Source organism: Phaethon aethereus, assembly GCF_964289735.1.
Source record: "Phaethon aethereus genome assembly, chromosome: 17".
Taxonomy (NCBI): Eukaryota; Metazoa; Chordata; class Aves; order Phaethontiformes; family Phaethontidae; genus Phaethon; species Phaethon aethereus.
The window spans coordinates 3,051,168-3,076,270 of NC_138593.1; the positions used below are offsets into that span (position 1 = coordinate 3,051,168).

Sequence of the window (25,103 nt, forward strand, 5' to 3'; positions counted from 1 at the left end):
CTTTTAGAGACAAGTTTGTACGTAGGCCAGGTGTTGAGCCTATCCTCCAAAACCCATCTCCTTTCTAATGACTATGTTTTGCTTCATAATTGTACCAAGAAAGCAGGGACGAAAAAGAGTCTGGACTGGCGGTGGTGGTGTGCCTTTGGGTGCTCCCCAGGGATGGTAGATCTGGTGTGGAAACCTTGAGAGAGATGTTGGTGTGCTGCACTGGCTTGGTGTAGCATCAGTTCAAGAACCTAAGCCGGGCCTTGGATGAGTTAACTTTACTAAACCTTTACTTAATTCTGGACGTTGTGTGAATGTGCAGGCCTGTGCTGCTGCTCGATTCACTGCTCAGCTCCTGGGCCTGGTAGTTAAAACGTCCCGGTCCCCTTCCTATTCCTAAGCCTTGTCCCACACCAGGGCTTTCCCATTTGTTGCTCATTTTGGTGGGATTACTGTATGCTTTTTTTAAGAGAGCTAATTGTTAGGAAAGCAGGTTGGTCTCAGCTGCATTGTACCAGCTGTGAAATAGCAACTGGAGGTGCTAGTTCTTGCTGGATGAATTTGGAAAGTTGGTTATGTTCTGGGATTCTTCATCTCTTCTAAAACCTAAGGTTTGGTAGTGTTTTTATATCTTAATAGTTTAGAGCAAAAATTAATGCAAGAAAGCGGACGTCCTTCTTGTGGGATTTCCTAAAAGGCTTAGTCTGATCCTAAACTATAACGCTGTGACCTATGTAGCAAAGACCTGCGAAGTGTTTTTTGTTTTTTTCAAAACTGTTCCAGTGGTAAAAGCCTTCTCGTGGATCCAACTGTATTTTCATACAAGCCTGCTTTAACATGGGTAGTTACTGTATTTTTCTGCACGAGATGTGTCAAATCGGTATTGCGTAGCTTTTTTACTGCAATTAATCCCTGGTCTGTAACAGGTGAGGGGCTTCAGCTCTACAGGTGTAGCTGAGCAGCCCAACTTTGGTGCTTGGGTAGGAGCTGTGGTTTTTGTCACTCAAACTTTCTTCTGACTTTCACTTCAGCCTTTCCTCTTTTTTTTTAGTCCGTGTCTAAACTAGGGAGGCAAAAAGACTGTCAGGTTTCCCAGCACGAGAGTGGATAGGATTTACTGCGCTTGCAGTAGCTGCAGTCAGCAGTGGGGCTTTGGAAGCATGTGGGTGCCATGGGGAGGGCAGCACCCTGCTGCAGCCCATCAGCCTCACCAGGTCGCTTGGGGTAGGAAGAAAGAAGATTTCTGACTGTGACCCTTTGTGTGAACGGACTGAGGAGAATGCTCGTGGGGTAGGTTGTCCTGAAGTAGGGGTAAGAAGAAAAGCTACATTTCTACAAGGTGCCCCAGGTCTGTATAACTTATTGGTGGCTTTCTTTTTAAGCTGCACCCAAAGTGGGAGCTCTTATCTACAAAAGCATGTTTTTGCCAATATATCTTTTTCCACCCTCCAGGCCTAACTTCTACTTCCTCACCACCAGAGGAAAATAAACGAGGGCACTAGCATTGGCACTGATGTGCCTGTTTATCGCAGCCTAAATGACATAGCTATGTTGGTAGAAAAGCTGCTGGAGTGTCACTAATGCCCAGATGAACCTGCGAGGTATAAACGTCTCTATTTGTGGGAAATTGATCTGTTGATTCAGTAGTGGAGCTCTGTGTGGTCCTCTGGCAGTGGTCACTAGGAACTACGTCACTTTTTTCAGGAGAGGATGAGAAAATTCGTAGGTATGACTTGGAGGAGATGGTGGCAGTGAACATCTGGAGAGGCTTAACCCTGTTTGGGGATGGCTGGGCTTGAAAAACTTCCTCTGCCTTCCCTTTCCCTCTGACGCTCCTTGCTTAGTGGAGGACCTTGGACCAAAACTTGTCTTGCAGGACACTTCCGCTCTGTCAGGAGTGTATGCCGATGATGGGTGACGTGATTCTTGCAAACTGTTACTGCTAGAGGAAAACAACTCTCCTGGAGTTCACACGTGCTTTAGCAAGAGATGTTGGATCTGTGGTGTTAGCTTGTACTCTTCAGTTAAAACAGCTTTTTATTGGCATCTGTGATTTTTTTGCTGTCTTAAACTAGCTTCCCTCTCAACCCCATTGAATTCCTGCAGTCACATCATCCTGTCCGTCCTCTTTCCTCATAACCCTTGTTGAAGAGATGTAAGGCTTTAATGCTGAAGAATTAACTTTGTTGTGATTATCTAGTGCAAGATGGTGTGCGTGTAACAGGCTGTCAGCCTGCCAGGCAGTTTAGTGTTAGTCCCCTTATTTTAGGGTTAATGTAGAGTTAATGACAGGATCTGTAAAATGACTTTGGATCGCAATCCAGTGCGTTGGTATGTGTGTTGCTGATCTACACCACTGCTGGTAATTGTCAATTTGACTGGTTTTCTTATCAGGAAGGCCAAAACTACATGCCTAGAGTTGGAGGCTAGGAAAGGGACATGTCACTGGAGCGGTTCAGGACAGTGCTGGCCTTGGGCACAGAGCCTTGTCCTCCACAACTTCCACTCTGTCTTCTGTTACAGGAAGAGGCAAGGAAATAATTGACCAGAAGCCTTTGCTGTGGCACCATGTGGACTTCCCCAGTACTCAGTATTGGCCCATGACCCCGCAAGTGTAGGATGGTGTTTAGCTGACAACAGTTAAAAATTGTGGGTGAACGTGGTTTGGTTTTTTTCCCTGGTGTTTATTTATCAGATCTTATAAGGAAACAACTGGTAATTAAATTTGTCTGCTCTAATTCTGTTAAAACAATTGTATTGGGATGCAGTACTGCATAAAGGTCTAAGCACTGGCATCCTGGAAGTCCTGGGTCCTCATCTTTCTTTCGGTGTTGCTACTGCTGCGTGGACTTGGTTAAACTACTGCAAATCAGAATAATCGCAGTCTGTCCATGTGTTACAGAAGGAAATCACCCCTCTCTGCAAATGGAAGGGATGTATTTATGTAGCACAGCACCTTGAAGCAATGAACACTATACAGATGTAAGATATCTTGTTCTGGAGAGATTTATGCAGTGAATACATAAGCTGTTCAGATTGTACTTGGTTAGGAAGTGAAGTGCTTCAGAGTCTCACTGAGCCAGCCATGTGATAAGCGTTTCAGAAGGGCACTACGCATGTCCCTGGATTTTTCTGGGAGATACAGAGTCTGAAGTAAAGGTACAGTGCCGCTGGCAGCAGTTCACTGAAGCTGAGCAACGGAAGAAGACCCGTGCCCAGGTAAAGGCCACCTGCAGAAGAGCTACTTTCTAGGCTGCAGGCTTTGTCAGCCTTGCTTTTAGGACCAGGACCTCCTTCCTCCTGGCCTGGCTCGCAGTGTCAGCTGCTCTTCCTCTCCGGAGCAGAGGAGTTCGTATGTGAAGTTGCCTGGTGACAACTCCAACAGAGCCCTGTTGGTGTTGGGATAGCAGTTGGGGAACATCAGCACCTACTTAATGATGCATTTCACAGCTGATAGCTCTTGAAGTGGTGTCTCCAAAGCCTGATGCTATCGGTTTACCTGAGGTCTTTTGAGTTATTGTTAGCAACCGTGAAGGTTAGAAATCTGCCCTAAACGCCAAAGTTGTGATTCTGTTGTAGTAAGAGCTTAGTGCCTCTGCTGCTTCTGACCCTGGTGATGGTGGGTGGCTTTTCGGTGGCTGCCGAGCAGGGAAGTGACATACGGCGAAAGTGTGTTAAGGTACCTGTAAGCAGGCAGTGAAAACCTCCATCAGCCAAATGTTTGTCCCCAGCCAAGATAAACTAATGCTCCGAGTAGTGACTCTTCCGGGTAGCATTTCCTAGGGGTTTGTTCAGAGTTGGAAGCCTCACACCTGGGCTTGTGCTCAGATCTGCACAGCCCTGTCGAGAGACTTGAATTGCTGATGACCACCACACCCAGCCCCCTAAGTGTCGTCTACCTGGAGTGCTATTGAATTTGGTGGGGTTTGGAGGAGCTCAGCACTTCTGAAAATCAGTTTGCAAATTTGTCTGCTTTCCTGTCTGAGGAATGGGCGTGTTTAACCACTGTGGTGTGGGAGGGTGATCCCAAACTCATGATTTGTAAATGGCTTTGTAGTTCATAGTGTATTACATTTGATGGCCTGTTTACTCCCAGTACCCAGGTGCTATAGGGGCCATGCTGTGTCTGCTTCAGGGGCAGGAGTAGATTACCTTTGTGTATGGCATAGCAGTAATCTGGGGACACAAGCAAAAAAAACAAGCCCACAAAAGAAGAAAAAAGCTAGCAGAATGTCCTGTTAACACACATTGTTTTAGAGGGCAATGCAAGTCCACCAGCTTTCTAGGTTTCAATGTAATAGAGGTAGGTATTTAGTATATTAATCCTAACAGGTTTCAGCAGCTGCTTGCACAGCCTTTGTTAGGAGCTTGGGAGAAGTGGTTGTCATCACTTCAGCATCCCCCTACCCCTCTTTTGAAGGCTCTTGCTGTGGCCAGAGAAGTACAGGGACAACTTCTGTGGAGGTACTTCTGGAAAATATAGAGGATTAGTGATAGTATTTCGGGTGGGCTCTGTCTCAACTCCCTGGTGTTTGTTTTAAGATTTAAGAAAAAAAAAATCTCTTCAAGTTTGGTATAATCTTTCTTTTCTTGACAGTTCTCAGAGGTGTCTGCTGGGGACTACAGAATCAGCAGGCACAGGTTGTGTTTGTGGGTCTCAGCTCATCTCCTTGGGAAAGGAGATGATAGGGTCTGCAACACAAGTGCAAGACTCCATTGGCCCAGAACCTAGCTTAGGGCTTAGTGTGTCACCCAGTCCTGAGCTTGAGGCCGTGGAACTGCCCTTTGCTGGCCACTGTGGTAAACCCAGGTTAAGGAATCCTGCCGTCTCCCACCACTTGCCCATTATTTGCAAGACAGCTCCGCAGGGTTGTGCTAGGAGAGTGGTGAACTGCAGTACAGAGGTGGGAACAGGAGCTGGGAAGGAAACCTCTATCTAGTTTTGCTGGTAGAGGGCTGGTACATTGTAAAACTGCAGTCTGAGCTGGAAATCCTGCAGCATCTCTTCACTAACATCGACCTGGAATTTATCTGGCTGTCTGCCATGTGCTAAATAAACCCCAAGTCCTGTTGGAGGCTCCTTCTACCCCCTTGAATCCCAGCCCCTTTCTGGGATAGCAACCCACAGGCCAGATTTTCTTCTGTGGAGGTTTTTAAGCGACCACTTTGGAGCCCCTTGAAACTAGATACTAGTGGGAATTCCTGCAAGGCCTCTCTAGCCTTGCTGGCTGCGACATCCTGGAGTGAAAACGTGGCTTGGATTGAGGATTGGTCGGTTGGTGAATTAGTACAAACCCAGCTAGTACAATTGCTTGGATTTCCCAAGGAGCAGTGAAGAGGTCTGGGTAGGTAAGAAATGTTACATGCAGCGATATCAGAGGTCTGCACCTCTGCTGTGTGGTGGTGATTTGTAAGGAAATCTGCGTTGTGTGGTCTGGTTTCAGACTTGTTCTTTGTACCTTCATCTTCCTGCCCTTTATTTTTTTTTTAAGGATTCTCAAATTCAGGGTTGAAGGAATGCCTTTTTACCACTTGCATCTTTGCGGTGTCCTGGCACTTAGGATGCTGTCCTCAGAATTAGGACTTGGCTCGTATTACTGTGGCAGAGTCAGGAGGTGCCTTTCAGCTGGAATAGTACCGAGTTTGATTTTTCCTTGAAAGAGCTTGCATTTAAAAAAGATAATTCTCATGGTGTTATAAGTGGTGTTTGCTTTCTTAAAAAAAACTTAATCCTGTTCAAACCTAGTGGGAAGCAGTCACATGCTCACGCAGAATCTTCCACGTGCTGTTGGCAGAGGGGAACTGCCCAGGTTGTTGTACATATTTTGGTTTAACTTGTTCCCACTGATGTCTGGCCTTTGGCTCGTGTCTCTTGCTTCCTTTGCTCTTTAATAGAGAGGTCGGAGGAGTGATTCATGCTGAAGAAGGAAATTATCTCTTATCTAGGCTGCCTCTAAGCCAGTCTTGGCAGGGCTGACTTTATCCTTGAGAGGCTGAAAAGTTGACCTAAAAGGTAAATATTTATTCTTTAGAGTGTCTGAAATTGATCTGCCATCTAGGTGTCTGGTGCAGTTGCCGATGGGAAGGAAGCCACGCTTGTCTGTGCTCACACAGCACAGTGCAATTCAACCTGCAGGCAGAACAAAAACTTGCTGAAATTTGTAACCTCATCGACCGAGGAATGTTTTCACCCACCTCGGTTACGCTAGTAGGTCTGTGGGAGAGAAAGCTCTGGGTCTAGCTCCTGGCTTTTCTGCTCTCCAGCACTGAGGTTCTGGATGGAGACTCTTAAAATATCAGCACTCTTCTGCATCTCAAAGTCACTGGAGTTTTGTTAAGTCAGCTGCGAGGAAGATCAAATACTTGGCAATGTGGCTTTTCTTCAGGGTTGTATAGTAGGACACTTAGGGAAACTTTTATAATACCAAGTAGAATGTTTCCACACCCTTGCTTTTAGAAAACTGCAGTGAAAATTCGGCATGGCTTTCTATAGCCAGCCTCCCCCTGCCGTGGTGATTGCCCAGAATTCAGTAGGAACAGAAAGTGAAACTGGCTGGTCTGGTCATATGCTGAGATGGGCAGAAAGTGGAAAAATTGTATAAATGCTAAACCAGATGAGCTTTGCATTCCTATTATTATCATCTTTATAGAGAAAGCTGTCAGTGGTAAGAATGAGCCAAGCCAATTCTTACATAATTAGCCCCATACAATTACATGGTATTTAGCGATGTTTGGCTTGAGCTGTAAGTTCTTGTGTATAACAGGGAGTTTCTGATGAGAACATGAAATTTAGATATCCAGAGTGAATGTCTTGCAGTTAACCTAATAATTTAAAATCTTTTCATGCTCCTTTAGCTTCTGTCTTAAAGGTCATTGAAATCTAGACCTGGGATGCCCTTTTTAGCCTTTGCACAGCATCAGGTAGTGTTCTATTTTTGAGCCCTTGCTAGTATTGGATATGAGGGGAGCTACTTTGGAAGGGTTTTGTAGTATTTGTGGTTTATTTCCTACTTTAGCATCTGGCAGTAGTTCATACTCTCCTGTTTTTTTAAGGAGATTGCTGTGACTTGAGCCATTGCTGCTGAGTGTTTCTCTGCTGTATCTAAGCTCAAAATTACTTTTGCTGTCGCCTTGGATTCTTCCACTTCTAGCAGAGGAAAGCAGACCTCTGGCTTAACCTGAGCAACAATCTTAAGAGCTCCCTAGTCCAGAGCTCAGCAGTGGTGCAGATCATCTCTTGACCTAAGGCAAGCATGTCACTTGGGACTTGGTCCCGCATTCAGCTGTGTGTAAATTGATTCTCCCAGCCCTCCTGTTGAAGTGGGCTTGCTGCAGGTTTAGGATCTCTCATTTATACCTTGGTTTCTTTGTCATTTTACAATGCATCTTTTTTTTTGGAAAGGTAATGGAACTCCTTTAGCCTATAAGAGTATGCATCTGCTGAGTATTACCCATCTGTGTATAATTCTGATACATCTGTCAGTTCTACAGCTAAGATGTATGCAGCTCCTGTCCAAGGAAGTTCTGTAGTTTAAATGGTACATGGGATGTGCGATTAACCTTGTGTGTCTGGCTCTTTCAGAACAGGGCGGTCGGACGGCCTAAAGGGAAACTGGGCACTGCTTCTGCGGTGAAGCTCGCAGCTAATCGGACAACCGCTGGAGCACGTCGGAGGAGGACGCGATGCCGCAAGTGCGAGGCGTGTCTGCGGACGGAGTGCGGCGAGTGTCACTTCTGCAAAGACATGAAGAAATTTGGGGGACCTGGCAGGATGAAACAGTCCTGCATTATGAGGCAGTGTATCGCAGTAAGTGTACCTGTTGCTACAGCTTGTTTGGAGATTTCTTTCCTATATCTGTGTCTCCTGGTCACAAGGTGTGGAACTGAGAACTCTGCTCCAAGTAGTCTCTAAAGTGCATCAGACAAAACAGTGTAATCCCTGCCATCTCAGTTCAGATCTCTTCTTCCCCTTGCTTTTCATCGTCCCCAAATCTTAAACCGGAATGCTACTAAAACTTAATAGCACAGCTTTCATTCTCAGTAATACAGAAGTGGAGATTATCAGTATGCTGAAAATTGGCACTCAAATCACACGGAAATTCTGGGACTTGGGGGAGAAGGGCAAGAGTGGGAAGTTCTGATTCAAAAGGAAGAGAGTCCTGTTTTGTTTGGATCTCTGAATTTCCTGAGAAAAGCTGCCTTGCCACCATCTTAACCAAATTAAGATAAAGAAAAATCTTTCACTGTCATCCACCAAGATTTTGGCATTGGTGACCCCAGCCCCAGGCTATTTGAGATCTGAATTTCGGTTTGTTTACTGTTACCTAGGCGTATAGCAGAGGGTCTGATCCAGATGAACCAAAGACCCATCAAGCCAGGGTCTTGTCTTCCTCACAGACTGGAAATGGCTGTCAGGGGATGAGCATCAGAACAGGGCAAGCAGGCAGTCAAAAGTTTCCTGGGCTCCTGTGGTACATTGCTTAGAAGCTTCTTGAGTCATAAGTGATAGCTTTGTATTTAACACATACTGACAGATTAATCTTCCATTGAGTTGTCCAAGCAGCTTTTGAATCCATTGCTTTCATACTGACTGTTGCGGAGCAGCTTGTCAGTTCTCAGGTCTGCAGTGTCCCCATTCAAGGGTAAAAATTAGCTTTACCTTTTATCTTAATTCTTTGGAAGGTCTTGTTTATGCTGTTGTTAAGGGTTTGGTTTTCTGTTCTTGTGGGGGTTTTTTTGTTTTTTTTTTTTTAAGGACAAGAATGTTGTTTATTCATAGCTGAAATATCATCCCATCTATACTGATTTCTTTCTTAACTCTTGTTACAGTTCCTTTCATTTAGTGGTTTTTTTTTTTCCTTAATTCTGATGAGGAGACTAAAGTGGAAGCATTAAATGACTTGGTCTGTCACTGATAAAAAAAATTGGTAAGCACTTAAGGTTTCCAGTAGTTGCTCCTGGTAGCTCACTCCATGTCCTGTTCTAAGCCATGCACTGTTCTTGACATAGAGGATTGGATTCAGCTCTGCTGGATCTTTCAGTAAAGTACATAGTACGTAGAATATCTACCTTTCTGCAGAGTGCTTTTGCAGCTCAAGTGTCTTTTCTTTGAGCACTTGATTTCCTGGAGTGTGGCATGAATTGAACAGCATGGATGAAGAATTTATTATTCTCCAGGGGGAATAAATAGTGAAATCTTGCTGCTTTTTTAGTGGAGGGATTAAATTAGGGCTTCAGTGTGCTTTCTTGTTCTGACTGATGGAGGAAACTTTCATACTAAGCTGTTTCACTCTTGATAACACAGGCTGAGCCTTTTGGAGATGAACTGGGTTCCCTTCTGGCTGAGTGTAGTCATCCTCTCATCACCTCTCTTCTAATGAAGAAGTATTTTTCTTCTTGGTATCTGCAGTTTTATTTCCAGAAGCTGTGATTTAGAGCACAGGGCTCGGTAGCCAGGGTACTCCGATTCCTTGTTCTACCCTTGCATGCGCTCAAGAAGACATCTCTGCCCTTCGTAGGTTCCCGTTGGTCTAAAATAGCAGGGGGAGCGTTACAGACTTTCTTAGAGCAGCAAAGCATAGAAAATTAGCAAGTTGAACTGTTGTAACTTTTAAGGGTGCTTTACATTTCTATAAACAATCCTGTTGTCTGTACTCTTATTCATTATGTTCTCTTAACAACTGCAGCAGTAATGTATTATGGTACCTATCCAACAGCTTCCAGCCAAAAAAACCCCCAAAACACTGAAGCAAGGCTCTATGGAAGCAATGATCCCTACGGTTCTGGGATTGTGCTTTGCTCTGCTTAATAACATTGACAATATTAAGTAGACACAGACTTTCATTAAACTCAGAAGCCTTAAGAGAGCCTGTACTGCTGTTCGGAGAACAGGAAACTCCTCTGCATCACTAGTTCAATCAAGAAAGGAAACGGGAGTGCCTGGGACACTTTATGCTGCATTGAATAGGTCTGAAGGGAGTGTGGGGCTCTGTGCTGGGAGGACGAGTTGTGACAGCATGGCTGCTGTTCCGGCCTGTCAGTAGGACAGGGCTAGTTGGGGCGCAGAGGAGATTCCCTAGACACCTTTGCTCCCAGCAAGAAAAATTACACTGCTCCTGGGATGTTTGTTCTTGTGTGTGGATATAAATACTTGTTGTGTGGGAGATAGGACAAAGCAAGTGGACAGAGCTCTTATGGCTCTGAGCAACTTCGCTTTTCTCTGGTTTACCTGCTGGTGGAATGGGATCCTGAGGATTCCTATTTTGTGCTTGGAGGAAGGGTGGGAATTAAATAGCATTTGCAAAGTGCTTTTATAAAGGAGCGTGGGTAAGTACTGGCATGGGAAAGCAGGAAAGTGTTGCCATAGCTAATATATCAGATGTTGGTGTGTGGGGCAGCACATCGCACTCTCTAATGGCTGGTATAGCTAGGTTTTTCCCTATCTGAAACTTGCTGAAGGATGCACTGTTGCTGCATAGATGTGGTTTGATGTGTAAGTATCCACTTACGGACTTTATTCATTCTCACCAACGAGAGATCCTTGCTGTGGAAAGCCACATCTCTGCCTCTGGCTGCTTAATCGTTAAGCACTTGGAACCTAATCGATTGCATTTCGCATTACAGCCAACTTCTTATGAGGATCTTCCTTTCCTTTCTTGTAATGAGGCTTATATCTTATTGCTGCAAACCAGAAGTTTGTTCCTCATTAGCACAAAGGTGGCTTTTTAATTAGGCTGGCATTCAGTGCTTTGACATGGGTGACAAATAATGTGAGATGCTGCAGTTTGCTTTCTTCCTCAGCAAAAGACAAAAAAAATCAGTGTTGTTCTCATTTGTGACACTTGCAGGAGAGGAATTCTCTTTTTAAGTGTCTGTGCAATGTTTTTTGCAATGCTTAGGTTGGGAGCACGGCCCTAGATAATAGATTGTCAGTCAGGAAAAGGTCTGTTCTTGGTTCTGTTGTGGGCTTGCTGTGAGACCTGGATTGGGTCCCATAACATCTGTCTGCCCTGCTTGTAAAATAGGGGAGCTGCCAAATTGCTAGTCAGATTGTGAAGCTTAATGGATGTGAATAGTGATGTTCTAGGTTGCTTCTTTTCCCTCCCATTGTACACTAGTGAAGTGACTTGCATGCCAATGTCTGTGTCAGCTCAGATTCAAGGGACTCACAAAAAAAAAGCATTTTCATCCATCCCTGGGATGCCCCATGAGTCTTTTGTTGCTACAGGGAGGGCACTTCCATGAAACGTATCCTGTGATGCTGGGTCTGGGTACCCAGCCCTCATTGTTACCAGTTTTTCTTGCCTTCGTTGCTCCACTGGGCTGGAGCCTTCAGCAGTTTGCAGAATTAATCCCTATTTATCTCCTCTTTGAAACGAGGCGTTCTTCTGTTTCTGTATATCTTCCGTGTCCTGATCGAGACTTCTTTCTGATATGTGTAAACAGCCGGTGTTGCCTCATACTGCTGTGTGTCTGGTGTGTGGAGAAGCTGGGAAAGAGGACACTGTGGAAGAGGAGGAGAGCAAGTTTAATCTCATGCTAATGGAATGCTCCATTTGTAATGAAATCATACACCCAGGATGCCTTAAGGTGAGTACAAGGATGTGATACATGTTGGAAACAAAAACTGGATTAGTTACCACCTTAATGCAAAAGTACTGCACAGAAGCTGGAAAACTTTCACATATTCATCTTTGGAAACTTAAGTGAGCGAAGAGTTGGTGTGAGAAGCAGGGTGACAGCCATGGCACACGCATCCCTGACTGGCAGGTGGGGATCCTTTGATGTAACAGCATCCCTTGTAAGCAGAGACTCTTTCTTTGGACAGCCTCTGAAATGTCTGTGCATGCAAATGTCTTGTGGGGGTTTTGTTTTTCTTTCTCTTTTGCCTCTTGTTTAAGGAAGTGAAGAGTTTCAGTTGGGATGGGAAGCTGAAGAGGACGGGGAAATCTGCCTGTCCCTGTGGATGAGTTAGTCACAGTCCCCGTATCGGTAGCTCTGTACTGTGTCCCACAGAGTACAAATGAGTAGTTTGCTCTTCGTCTTCGTCCAGGCACAGATGTGCCTTTCGGTGGCAGCTGGCTTTAAAGATTGTTAGGAGTAAAAGTTGCAGTAGGAAGGCTGCAGCTCTAGAGAACAAACTGACTGAGTTTCAGGCTGCAGGAGTGCTCACCCTTGGCTGACTTGAGTCCTGTGAGCAGCTATGTTCTTTGCTGGTACCAAAAGTGTAATTTTGGGTATATCTTTGTGTATTAGCATTTAGAAGCCTTCTTTCTCCAGAGCTGGTTTGTTGCAGCTGATCAGCCATTTCCTGTTGCTGATTTGTTTATGGTTAAAGTGATTTGCCAAAGCAAATGTGTTCTGACACACCATGCCCCAGAAAGCAGCTTTTGTCCCTTCTGGGATCTCTGGGAGGAGAGGTATGTTCCTTATGCAGGCCTGGAGTGATGCTCTGCTGGCCTTTTATTTTTCTTGTGCTGTACAGGGTACACACCAAGTTATGTGCATGTCATTTATTAGAGCAGAAAGTGGGTAGCTGGCAAACCAGAATTGTGGCTGTCTCCCTGATTCATGAAATTGATGCTCACAGCTCCTGGTGCAGATGGGCTCTGAAAGGGAGCTTTGCTTGCTTGGCTCTGCTTAAAACAAGGCTTCAGGGGCTGGTGAAGCAAGAGAAGGAGCTGCTTGTTTCCAGAGATACCTCAGTTTTGGCTTGCAGCTGCTGCTTTGCTATTCCAGTCCTTCCTGAAAGTGCCCTGCACTCCCCCATCTCTTGCCAAAGCAAGTGTCAGTGATGCTTCATGGCTGAGTCCAGAGGACATGATTGGTGTCTAGTGGCAGTTCAAGTATGGTTTCCTTTCCATACCACATTTGGGACTAGTTGCACAGGATGTGGGTCAGATCTGTGAAATCAAGCAAGTGCTGTTTGTTCTTTTATGCATGTGTGGTGTTCTGAGTACTGTTTTGGTAACTAGGAACAATGTTGCTTCGGGTGTTTCTGAAAATTAAACAGTGGGAGATTTACACTGTGCCTTGTGTGTCTTGTATTTTAATTTCTCGATGCTTCTGTTGAGGTGAAATGGTGGGCTAACTGGTACTGCTTATTTACTGAGACAGAAGGACATTGGTAGCATTTCAGAATCATCTTGGAAGGCGAGATGAAACTATGCACAGGGGAGCAGCCAAAGGAAAATGGAGCCTCTTCCGTGGATCCCTCCTGCTCTTTATTCCTAGGTTCCATGATTTTCTGCGAGACAAAAATCTGTTGCTGTGTTTACGTGCTGCTTGAGCCCTTGACGTGGGCTTAAGCCCAGAGGACGGAGCCCATAAATAGTCCTTGTGGGAAGTGCCTTAAACGCAGACACAGCCCCAGGGCAGCTGCTTCGTCTGCCCACCAAGAGAAAGTCCCCTCCTGTCCTACTTGGTAAACAGGCAGTAGTACTTGTGAACTGCTGGTCGTCAACAATCAAGTGTCTGGCGCATGTACTTTTGGGGGAGACTGGGATAAACTGGATCAGTGAAGGGAGGAGTGTCCTTTCCTGGCTTATTCCCATGTGGAGTGAATTCCCTCCAAGATGCATCTCCAAAGCTCGTGGAGTAGCTTGGCACATGCAGTGGCTAATTTGTACTCCAGGGCAGGTTGTTCTGGTTTGAAGTCCATCCTCTTCCAGCTTCCCAGTTTGGCCGTTCATGTTTGTGGTGGGTTTTTTCCATGAGAAGGATGGTGTCAGAAGATGACATCTTTGGGGAGATTAAGGGTAGCTCAGGTGCATCTGTGCTCTGACACACCCTCAGCCTTGAGGGGCTTCTGTGAGTCCCTCTTGCTGGGGGAGCCCTGGGTACCAGAGCACATTGGCTGCTTGCGTTGGAACCGCACTAAGGACAGCCAGGACGTTCCATATATTGAGAAGTGTCATGGGAGGTTTCTGACATGCTTGTTTCCTTGAAAATACACAATACCAACATAAATGCTCATTTTGCTGAAAAGTTTCTTACGAAAATGATCTTGGCAAGCCTTTTGCAAGCACAGCATTGCTTCCAGAGGAGCTAGTGAGATTTCTGGAGGAATGTTGCCTTTTGTTGTTACAGAGCGTTTGAATTGAACAGATAACTGATGAGTATTTCTTTTTACATCTCAAATAGCTAGTAGTGCTGGTTAGCATGTGAGTGAGTGCAGTATCTGATGCTGTTTCCTTAAGGAGAAGGGGTTTGTTTTCCCCGGTAGGAGCCTCTTCCTTTTCATCTCAGGTGGATATAGTGATGGAAAAGGTGAATATTTTGGTGCCTTGTCAGAACAGCAGAAATACAAAGACATTTTCCAGCACAGCTGCACTGCTGTCCATGGCTTCAGCCCAGGTGTGTGTCGCTGCCTATCTTGTTTCGGTCTTGGCACTGCTAGAATTCGTGGCACTCTCAGCGATGTCAGATCAGCATCCTGGGGTCTCCATATTCCTCAACAAGACTTCACAGTAGCGTAGCCCCATGTTTAGACTTTCTGAATCGCTGACCTCGTGCTGCAGGTACATTTCTGAAGATGCCTCACGCTGTGTCTCAGACACCCACCTGCTGTTTGTAGCAAACACTTGGAACTGGCTCCCACCCAGCCTGAAAGGCTTGGGACAGATTCAGTGGCAGGTTTGTGTGTGCCTAATTAGTTTGCTTACAGTTCCTCACATCTGTTCAGTTCCTTAAACTTCACAGAAGGGACAGAGCTGTAATGCTTTCCCTTCAGTAGCATTTGTTCTGTATTCAGTGCGGGAAATAACTTGTTCCCAACTTGGGCTTGGGCCAGGAATTGTTCCCCTGAGGCAGAGATGTATACAACAACTCCTGGAGTATCTTACACCTACCATGGGAAAGAAGGTTCAAAGGCACACAGTTGTGATAAAACCAGTATTTAAATTCTGCCCACTTCATTTACTCATTTATTAACTCCAGAAGACTGGCTGAGAGGCTGACATGTCATCACTCTTGATAGATGGTGAAACTAGAATGGCTGCTGTCTGGCTCGGGGACTTGAGGAAGCAGTTCCCCTAAAAGTGGGGCTTGATCCTGCACAGCTAGTGCATTTTCGCTGAGCTGGGAGGAGAGGAGGAGGAAATGTTTCAGAAACATGAAAAATCTGCAGGTCTTTGCCCCTGCCTGTTTCAGCAGCAGTCTCCTGCTACTGTGCTGCTGATGCCAATGCCTAGCTATTTGTCTTGACAGTAGCATGTTTTTGTTGTCTATAATAGTAATAAATTAATGTTCTTTTTTTTAATCCCCAAGGCTTACGTCTGAATATATAACTAAGCCCTTAAATGTGAATCTGCCATCAGTGAGCGTGTGTGTGGAGGTTGTTTTTGTTTTTACCTTAGCTCTACTGTTCGTCCTCAGTTTCATTCACAGAAATGCCTTCTCAGGAACACCTGTCTCCTCTTTGGAAAGTGATGTGGGCTCCTATATGGACATTGAGAAACCAGCAGCTTTTCAATTGCATAAGGCAGGACTGTGCTTTTATTGCAGTGTAACAACACTGGGTGCGTGTCTTCTCTTTCAGAAAGCAAAATGCCAGTGTCTCTTAGAGGTAGTGAAGTAGTAAGCCTTTCTCTTCCTTACACTAGCTGGGTAACTGTGGGTGTGAGAAACCTTAAAAATGCCTTCATGTGTCCAGTCTTCTGGATAAAAGTGCCTGTTCTCCAGCTGACTTGGCAACCATCATTTTTATTGGCACAGGGGCTTGAGGGCTGGAGGCATGGGACTGCTAGTTCTGATCATAAAGAAAAATATTCTAAGGAACACTTGATTACGGTGCAGGGTGCTTTGCTTCTAAAAATGCCAAACAGTATTAATGTATGTGAGAATGTGTGTATGGGAAAAATCCCTTCCTATTAAAAGATCAGACTGTGCCTCACTCCGGGGGGCAGACGGGATGGGACTGGAGCTTTGCAAACAAGTATTGTGGGAGGACATTTGGAGATGGTGTGATTACAGTCCTGGGTTTAGGGAGTTTTGGGGTTGTTGGGGTGTTTTTTGTTGTTTTGGCTTTTTGCAAGAGCAGAATGTGCCCTGTGTTAGTTGGGATTGTCATTGACCTTCATAAAAAGTCCAGACCTGAACCCTGTGTCAAATACCAGTTTGGCCAGCATACTTTCCTCCCCTGTTCCCTTCTGGTGATGTCTAATCCTGCGGAACCGAGGGCTTGCTCAGCACCAGCAGGATGGTGAGCACCTGCAGTGATGCGGGTTCTTTTTCAGCAGCCATTGGGAGGGCAGCAGTCAGAGAAAGCCGAGCTCTACTAAATGACTCGAGTGATCTACCTGTAGGCTCTTGCAGCTTTTTGCAGCACGATTGCCAATTGAATTGTGCCTCTCTTTCCCCAGGTGAAGGAATCGGATGGTGTGGTGAACGATGAGCTGCCGAACTGCTGGGAGTGTCCAAAGTGCAACCATGCAGGGAAAACTGGAAAAGTGAGTTTAATGGGAATAAGTGGTGTTGGAATAAGATACAAAATCTCAAGCATTCCCTCTGGCTTGTAGGTACAATCTAGCTTTCGATTGTGTGCTTAATTCAGCTGAGTTGAAGGAAATAAGCTGATGGCTTTGCATTCGCTAGTAATTTTTGTGTTCTTGTTCCATATACCAACACTTCACCCAGAACCTGGGGAATATTTAGGTTAGTTCTGTGCACTGCTGCATGTTAATTTCTAAGATGAAAATACTTTTTTAAAATAACCAAAATCCAGAAGCAATTATGTAAAACGTGAAGTGTCTGTTTGAATTAGTGAAACGTTATTTCTTTGCAAACGGAGACAGACACTTGCAAGTGTGTAATTACAAAAATAACTTTATGAAGGTTGAAGCTACTTTAGTCTATCTCCTCGCTAATCGTTTTGTCTGTTACAAAGCGATCAACCCACCAGTGTTGGAGGCAACTTGGATAAAGACCTGAGGAAGGCATAAGATATAAAGTTTGTTTGTGTTTTGTGTCTCTTTGGCGTACAAGCAAAAGCGCGGACCAGGATTCAAATACGCATCAAATCTCCCAGGCTCATTGCTGAAGGAACAGAAAATGAACAGGGACAACAAGGAAGTAACAGACGCTGCGAAACGGAAAGGGGATTGTGAAGAAACTCCCAGGCGGAAATCGGAGGAACATTCCAAAAAGACTCAAGTTGACTCAATACTGAGGAGAAAGTCAGACGAAGTGCATCTGTGGAGGAAAAGGAAATTTGAGAAACCCCAGGAATCCACTATGAGAAAGCGGGTATGACAAAACACTCTTTTCATGTGCTTACACAGATGCGCGTGGGCCGGTGGGGCTGATGTCTCTTGCCTTCTGGCTTATAACTCATCTTGAAATCCCAGATTGTTACAAAAGAAACTGCAATGTTTCTGAAAACTGCTAGTCTGACAGGACAGTAGTTTGAACAGTGACGCTTGGGTTGACGCTCAGAGGCCGAAAACACTGGGCTATGGCTGTTGTTTTATTGAAAATACTGGAAAACCCACTTAAACTGAAAAGTCCTTACAAGACGCTTGGAGTAGGAACAAGATGAAAATCAATTTTTAATGGAAACCTTTTCATCTTTACCCACTTGGTGGCGCATGGCAGCTTGTTTTGTGGCTGATTCAGGGATGTACCATACTCTTAATCCTTCAGAGGACCTTTAGAAATGACACCTTCTGTAGCCTGCAGAGAGAAGGAGCTGCTCGCAACAGCAATGTAGACAGCTTTTCCCTGAATGTAACAGTCGGAGCTCTTGGGCCAGGCAGGGACACTCCGAATTCTCATGTGGATATACAGAAATGCTGGTTTGCAGAGGCAGAAATGAGGACCTAGATTTAATGTGTCTCATGAGTAAATGGCTGACGGCTTTAAAATCAGAATCAGTGGCTGGTTTTGTATCGCATGTGTAGCTCACGAGGAGTGTCAGTCAGTGTCTCTGCCCCGCGAGACTTGACAGCAGGAACAGTACAGTACGGTAAATGTAGGGATTGGGGTTGCTTTGGTGGAACAAAAGCACAAAATTCCCAGTACCAGTTTATGCGTATCTGCTTTCTGGCCATGCCTTCCTTGTCCCATCCCTCTGGACTCACTGCAGTGTTTATGGATGGCTTGAATTGCTCCGTGAAAGGCCCCCATTGCATGAGGAAGGCACCGTGGATCACCAAGCCTTCATCAGACAGCACAACAAATGTCGTGTTTTGGGGTTTTTCCTTTTCTTTCTTCCAATAGCTAAAACTTGGAAAAGAAGAGAAACTCTTCAGGAAGAAGGTATTTTGCTGTTTTAATAGATGTGTTCTCAATCCCTTTTAATCCCCTTGCCTCATGTGAGCTGAATAGTGAGCCAGTTTCTCTATCAGTCATGTCCTTGTGTCACTGCAGGCATTTTTATTATCCCATTGACATCTTGAAATTATAGAATCTCTCTCTTGTGCAAACCTTTACACTCCAGGGTAGTTCAGCTGCACTGTCTGGTTTTATATTTTCTGTTCTGGTGTCCCATACTAAAATAGAGCTTTTGATGACCCAAGGAATAAAATTCTGCTTCTATACCGCTGTGTGGCTTGCCTTTGCCACGCAGCCCCTCAGCAGTCTGCACATCCCTGGAGGACCTCGCTGACACCCCAGGGAGCCAGGGGTGACCTGGCGCACAAGCACCGATTACCTCGCTCAGTCCGGCACGATAACAGGAGTCCGACAGCTTTACACTAAGCGCTCGTCAGTACCCTGGGTGAAGGATGCTGCAAGTTGACAGTAGTCTGATGTTGTAATTTTTTTATTCTAACCTGTCATTAACTTATTGTGACCTCTCCCTTTATAATAAGTTAATTTAAAGACAGGGCAATCAGCTTTCTCTGCTGTGCGCCGCAGTCTGAAGCATAGGAGCACCTCCACTGACTCGATTCAATTAGTTTATTGCGAAAGCGTAGACCTTCTGATATAGCAAGTGTGTTCACAGCAGTTCACCTTTTCTTGCCAGTCCAGATCTCTTCTTATTAGAGCTATTTCATTTTAACAGTTGGTGGCTTCTTTCTTGTTTGTAGTGATCAGATTAGACTTGAAGTCTTCCCTGGTCTTCGTTTGTACGTCTCTTACGCTTCTATCTGGTGTGCATCAAAGAGAGATTTGATTAATGCGAGCAAGTGAAGTGCAGTTTGCTGTTATGAACAGTGACTGGGGCAGGGAAGGAGGTGCCAGCTAACCCCTGTCAGCCTGCATTGCGTTGGAGATAGTGTCAGTGTGAGGTCTCGTCAGGCTAGCAGCATGTCAAACCTGTCAGATTCCCTGTTCTGCATGCACCGGAGGTGGGGGAAGCTCGAGAAGACAAGCAGAATTAAGCAGGATGTAAAGGAGCAGCTAAAACACAATTAAACAAGGCTGTGAGTATCCAGCAATAATGGCCACAACGGCGCAGCCACAGTGCGAGTCGGCAGTTGCAATTCAGGAAGTGTCGGGAATTGACCTTTTGGCCAGCGGGCATGAATGCGTGTTGGCTGGTGTTTACAGCGGGTGCTTTACCCAGGGAATGGTCTCAAGCCTGGTTTCTCCTGGCCTGCTGGGCAAAAAGCTGTCTATAGTGACAGTGTCTATGCTGCTAATCTGCTGTATGTGAATTGTCCACTGTGTAATGAGTAAGGCCCTTAAATCTGCAGGATTATGCATGGTGAATAAATGCATTTATCACTCTCCTGGAGTCCGGAGAGCCAATAGCAGGACTCCTCATCCGTGTGATGGCACTTGAACTTGATACCTTTGGCCGGTGAATGTACCCTTGTGCTTGGATGGGTGGGGCCCAGTGCTGGCAGGCAGCCCGACCCCCCCGGCAGGGCTGCCTGTGTGGAGCATCCGAATGTGAAGTATTGCTGAGTACGTTCTTGCTCAAATAGTCAGCCCTTGTCTCTTCCTTTTCAGCGACGATCGTGGAAGGCTCCAGATGACCGAACTGCCATGATCAAACCCCTGCGGCGCCTCAAGCAGGAGCCAGAGGATGACCTGCCAGAAGCACCTCCCAGGTCCAAGGATAGTGACCAGTCACGGTCCAGCTCGCCCACTGCAGGTCCCAGCACGGAGGGCGCTGAGCCCAGGGACAAGAAGAAGTTCAAGATGAGGCGGAAAAGGCGGCTTCCCAATAAGGAACTGAGCAAGGAGCTCAGCAAGGAGCTGAACCAGGAGATCCAAAAAACCGAGAACAGCCTTGCCAATGAGAATCACCAACCCATCAAATCTGAACCTGAGAGCGAGAATGAGGAACCTAAGCGTGCTTTGAACAACAGTGAGAGACTCCATAGGTTCAGCAAAGGGTTAAACGGGACTCCCCGGGAGCTGAGGCACCAGCTCATCCCCAGCCTGCGAAGCACACCACGGGGAATAACCCGGCCACCGCCTTCGCTCTCTCCTCCCAAATGCATTCAGATGGAACGGCACGTTATCCGGCCACCTCCCATCAGCCCCCCTCCGGACTCGCTCCCCCTGGATGACGGGGCAGCCCACGTGATGCAGAGGGAAGTCTGGATGGCTGTCTTTAGCTACCTCAGTCATAGAGACTTGTGCATCTGTATGAGAGTTTGCAAGACCTGGAACAGATGGTAAGGAGGGTGGGAGACCGAGCTAGGTCTAAGGTGTAGCAGGATGGACTCGAAAGGGAAGTGGGAGACGGAGGCACTCGTGTCTCTTAGAGGAGGTGTGCAGCTCTGTTCAGCCCAAGGAGAGGGGTGACCAGCAGCGCCTGGAGACTTATCATGTCGTCTGGTGCTTTCTCAGAAACAGCAGTTCCCAGCGTTTGTGATGGGAATTGTGTGTGTGTGTCAGCATCGGCGTCAGCCTGCCGGGGCTGTAACGCCCCAGAGCAGCCTGTTCTCTAGTGAGACACCACAATGTTCTTGCCTGCTGGAACAGCCTGTCTAGGTCATGCTAAGTCTTGGTGTCATTCTGCCCCCAGGACTTGCTGACTGCTAATGCAGTTGTTTGTTCAGTTCAGCTATTAAATATCTATTGAGATAGAGTGAAGATCTCCCAGTGCCCTCGATGTTCTCCTCAGAAGGTCGGTGCCGATTGTTTCCCTGTAGAGGGTACGTGGAGAGCGATCCCGTTTGCTGTGTTCTGTACCGGCAAAGCAGGTGGAGGAATTCCTCATTATCCTGTTTACACACAATGTGTCTGTTTGGTGCTCAGGGTACCGGGGTGTGAACATTGAGACAGTCGGTGACTGTACGGCAGCAGGAAGCATTAGTGACAGATTTATGTGTTCCAGTGAATTTGCAGTAAAGCCTCTGTTGGCTGTCGTCTCGGGTTCAGCTGCAGCGTGCACACAGATGGGCAAGTTGCAACAGAGGCTCCTTTCTAGCCCAGTCTAGTAACAAACTGGGTGAATGACAGAAAGGTTGAGGGGTTGATAATTCTGTGCAAGACAACGTGCGTGGCGTGCCTCTTCCATGGGCTTCTTTGTGTCACAGAAAGCTGATAAATGCCTTTTCTGCTTAAGTGCGGTATTTTCTAATGGAAAAAATGAGAAAATGCAGAATCTTGCACACCTGTTAGGACTTCTTGCTTGTTGCCCTTAGAAAACCATAAAGAGAGCATAAAGACACGTAAGCCATGTAGAGAGGAATAACACACACAGAGAGTACAGGAGAGGGGGGATCTGTTTTACAGAATTCACTGGTTTTAGGTAAGGAAAGCACAGGAGGAATCAGGACAGTAATATTTAAATCCAGTCTTTATATTCAGAAGGTAAGCAAGAAGGTATGGCTTGTCTTCAGGCTAGAAAATGGATTTTGGTAAGTGCTGTGATGACTTAAAACAGCATCTGAAGTTGCAGACGCTTGTAATTCTGTGGAAATAATTCCATGCTTTATTGCATGATACGTTTGATGGAGAAACTTCCAACCTACATGACATTGTGTGGTGGTGTGCTTATCTTAACATCGCTCAGCCTTATTTTTGCTATTTTCAGGAAAAAGCTGTACTTTTCCCTACTGTGTAATGACACCTTTTAAAGTCTTGCAGAAATCAAAACAAGTGCCAAATTAAGTGCTGTTGGCTTTTTTCTTTTTGGGTAGGTGCTGTGACAAAAGATTATGGACCAAAATAGATTTAAACCATTGTAAATCCATCACTCCACTTATGCTTAGTGGCATTATTAGGAGACAGCCTGTAACCCTCGATCTTAGCTGGACAAATATATCTAAAAAGCAGCTGAGTTGGCTTATCAACAGACTGCCAGGTAAGTGATGGGTTTTGACCACCGAATTTAGCAAACCATTTGGGATACAAACTGCAATCTCTGAGGAACGTCTGCAGGGATCCGGGTAGCCTAGGAGAGGAGTTAGATATGTAGGAATGAAGCATCGGTGGGTTAAAATGGGCCCAAAATTAGTGTTGTTGTGACAACTTGACGTGGTAGGTCAACTGATTTGAAGCAGGTCTTCATCAGTGGGTGGGGTTGTTGCAGTAAGTGCCTGTGCCAACGCGATTAGCGGAGGGCGTGATGGGGGTCTGCCCTCACTCACAGTACTAAGTTCCAGATGGTGGGAGAGATGGAGAGCAGGGCAAGGGGAGGCTTATGAGGTCCCTGCTTGCCCTGGATTGTTCGTCAGAGTGGAACTGGGCTTCACTCAGCCCGTGGATGGTAGCAGAGATCACTGCGTAGGTCCCTCTGTGTAGGCCATGTGCTCTAACTTCTTCTCTATCTGCAGGTCTTCGAGACCTGCTGTTATCAGGGTGCTCGTGGATAGCAGTGTCGGCACTTTGTAGTTCCAGTTGTCCTTTACTCCGAACTCTGGACATGCAGTGGGCAGAAGGCCTGAAAGACGCACAAATGAGAGACCTCTTGTCACCGCCCACAGACAACCGGCCAGGTAACAGGCGGGAGGAGCACGCGGGAGACTTGTCCCCACGGTTCTGTGGCATGTTCTGCTGCTAGTCCCCCTTGGAGGAAACGGGCAGAAGCCCCCGCTGCTAGTACCGGCGGGGTTCTGGGCTTTTGCTGACGCGCGAGGTGTTGCGAGTCGCTACTGCGAACACCTCCTCGCTGGAAGCCACTGGGTAACGAGTAGTGTTCTCTGGCTGCTGAACAGTCGTCTGAGCCACTGTGCTGGTTGGTTTTCTGTCTGACTTTCTTCTCTTCAGGCTGCAACGGGTGTACTTTAGAGAGTATGGAAACACTTTCTTCCAGTTCAGGGAAGGAGCAGTTCTGTGGGTCATGCCACATTCGCCCGGATATCAGCTCAGGTGAAATTTTGAGCAAATCAGATCTGCTTTCTGGCATGCACTGCACAGCCTACTGCTTATTCCAGACTTGTAATTCCACTGGGCCCCTGCAGTTACTTCCATCCCTTTTGTTTTGAAATCAGGAGGTGGCTTTGTCCACGTGCCTGTTCCAAAAATAGACAAGTGTTCCTGCTGATGTCCCCTCCAAAGCTCCAGACAGGCAAAAGCGTCTGAAGTTGACTTAGGGCGGCAGTGTTGTGTGTCTCAGTGCATTTCATATAGATCTGCAGATGTTTGCAGCGCAGGGCAAGACTTTTGGGAGTCACCTGCTGCTTCCACTTTCCAGGTCAGATCGACAACCGGAGTAAACTACGGAACATAGTTGAGCTGCGTTTGGCTGGCCTGGATATTACAGATGCTTCTTTGCGGCTGATCATAAGGCACATGCCTCTGCTTTCCAAACTCAATCTTAGTTACTGTAATCATGTGACGGATCAGTCTATTAACCTGCTGACTGCAGTTGGAACCACCACGCGGGATTCATTAACAGAAATTAATTTATCAGGTGAGCAACACAAGTGCAGGGGAGGGGGGCGGATGGGAATTGCCCCTTGGCAAAATGCTCACTCGTGGAAGTGGTTTTACCCAGCCCTTCCCCTGCCCTGGCCTAACTCCCCTGGGACTCCTTGTAAGTGGCTGGCTGTGCGGCCCCCGCAAAGGACCCCGCGGCTGCCCAGCCATCCCCCAGGCCCTCCGGCCGCCGGCAGCACCCTGTGCACCCCACCTGGCTCATCCTCCCCAGGGGATTTTCCAAGGCTGCTGCTCCGCGCATCCGGCCTGTGCCTCGCTTCATCTCGGCAGTCACACGAGGGAGTCGCAGGGATGGGAGCACAGCGACGGGGCTGGCTGGGCACAGCACGGGAGGGGCAGGCGGGACGTACTGCGGCCAGATGAACCATCCTCGTGCTGGAGAACAGGCCCAGGCGTGCTGTTAAATTTCTCCCCCTTTATTTTTGTCTGTTTTTTGTTTTGGGGTTTTCTCTTCCCTGGCAGACTGCAATAAGGTTACTGACCAGTGCCTGTCTTACTTCAAACGCTGTGGGAACATCTGCCAGATCGACCTGAGGTACTGCAAGCAGGTGACAAAGGAAGGCTGCGAGCAGTTCATAGCGGAAATGTCAGTAAGTGTTCAGTTTGGGCAGGTGGAGGAAAAACTTCTGCAAAAACTGAGTTAGTTAAAGGACATGTGTAAATACTGGGGCGGGGGGGAAGGGACTAAGAACACGTAGGGATTTTATTTTCAACTGGGGACTTGGAATATTGGAAAAATACTGCGATTGGATTTTACAACTCTCGTGGAGGAGAGACCACGACGAAACTACCCGTGTTAAGAACTTCAACTTGTGCCACTAATTCAGTCTACCTGGGATGTCCTGCACTGGCTCTTATGCAAATTCATAAGGCGACTGTTATTGGTGATAATTGTTCACACCCGGAAGACGACTGATCTCCAAGAAATACTGTTATTTAAAGTACCACAGCATGTGCTTGGTAGTGTAAATTTGATTTCTGCTTTTCATTTCTTAAAACAAGAAAAAAAAATTGGTGTCATGAAAGTGGACCACGCACTGCATTTCTGCCTTCTTAACACGTTTTGTTTTGTTACATCTTACATTATGCAGAACTATTTTTGTACAAAAATTGTTTAAAAATTATTTATGCAATGTTTGAATGCATTACCAGTGTTTCGGTTTTGATTGCCAATTTTTATCTTTACTTATGGTAGGCGAGAACTTAACCTATACTTCGTAGACAGTATCTATCTACAAACGTGCCCAGGTCAGGAAAAGTAGGTTAATACTTTCAACTTAAAGCATGTTTTAATGGAAGTTTATATCCTGCTTTGTATACTTCAGAAGTGA

At 46.2% G+C, this 25,103-nt stretch overlaps 1 protein-coding gene across 2 annotated transcripts in view; it reads left to right on the plus strand.

Moving 5' to 3' along the window:
* The window catches only part of KDM2B (lysine demethylase 2B), a gene marked incomplete at both ends in the record, with an annotated part of 116,944 nt that extends 92,528 nt beyond the window's left edge, over nt 1-24,416 (plus strand). The window contains 10 exons of one of the 2 annotated variants that reach the window (XM_082007833.1): nt 7,571-7,795; nt 11,434-11,577; nt 16,350-16,436; nt 16,972-17,232; nt 18,205-18,243; nt 19,864-20,558; nt 22,032-22,195; nt 22,668-22,829; nt 23,528-23,746; nt 24,235-24,416. In XM_082007833.1, the coding sequence (XP_081863959.1) occupies nt 7,571-7,795; nt 11,434-11,577; nt 16,350-16,436; nt 16,972-17,232; nt 18,205-18,243; nt 19,864-20,558; nt 22,032-22,195; nt 22,668-22,829; nt 23,528-23,746; nt 24,235-24,416 (2,178 nt within the window). The remainder of the gene's footprint in view (nt 1-7,570; nt 7,796-11,433; nt 11,578-16,349; nt 16,437-16,971; nt 17,233-18,204; nt 18,244-19,863; nt 20,559-22,031; nt 22,196-22,667; nt 22,830-23,527; nt 23,747-24,234) is intronic. The other variant, XM_082007834.1, reaches the window with a different exon arrangement.
* Nucleotides 24,417-25,103: the final 687 nt, after the last annotated feature.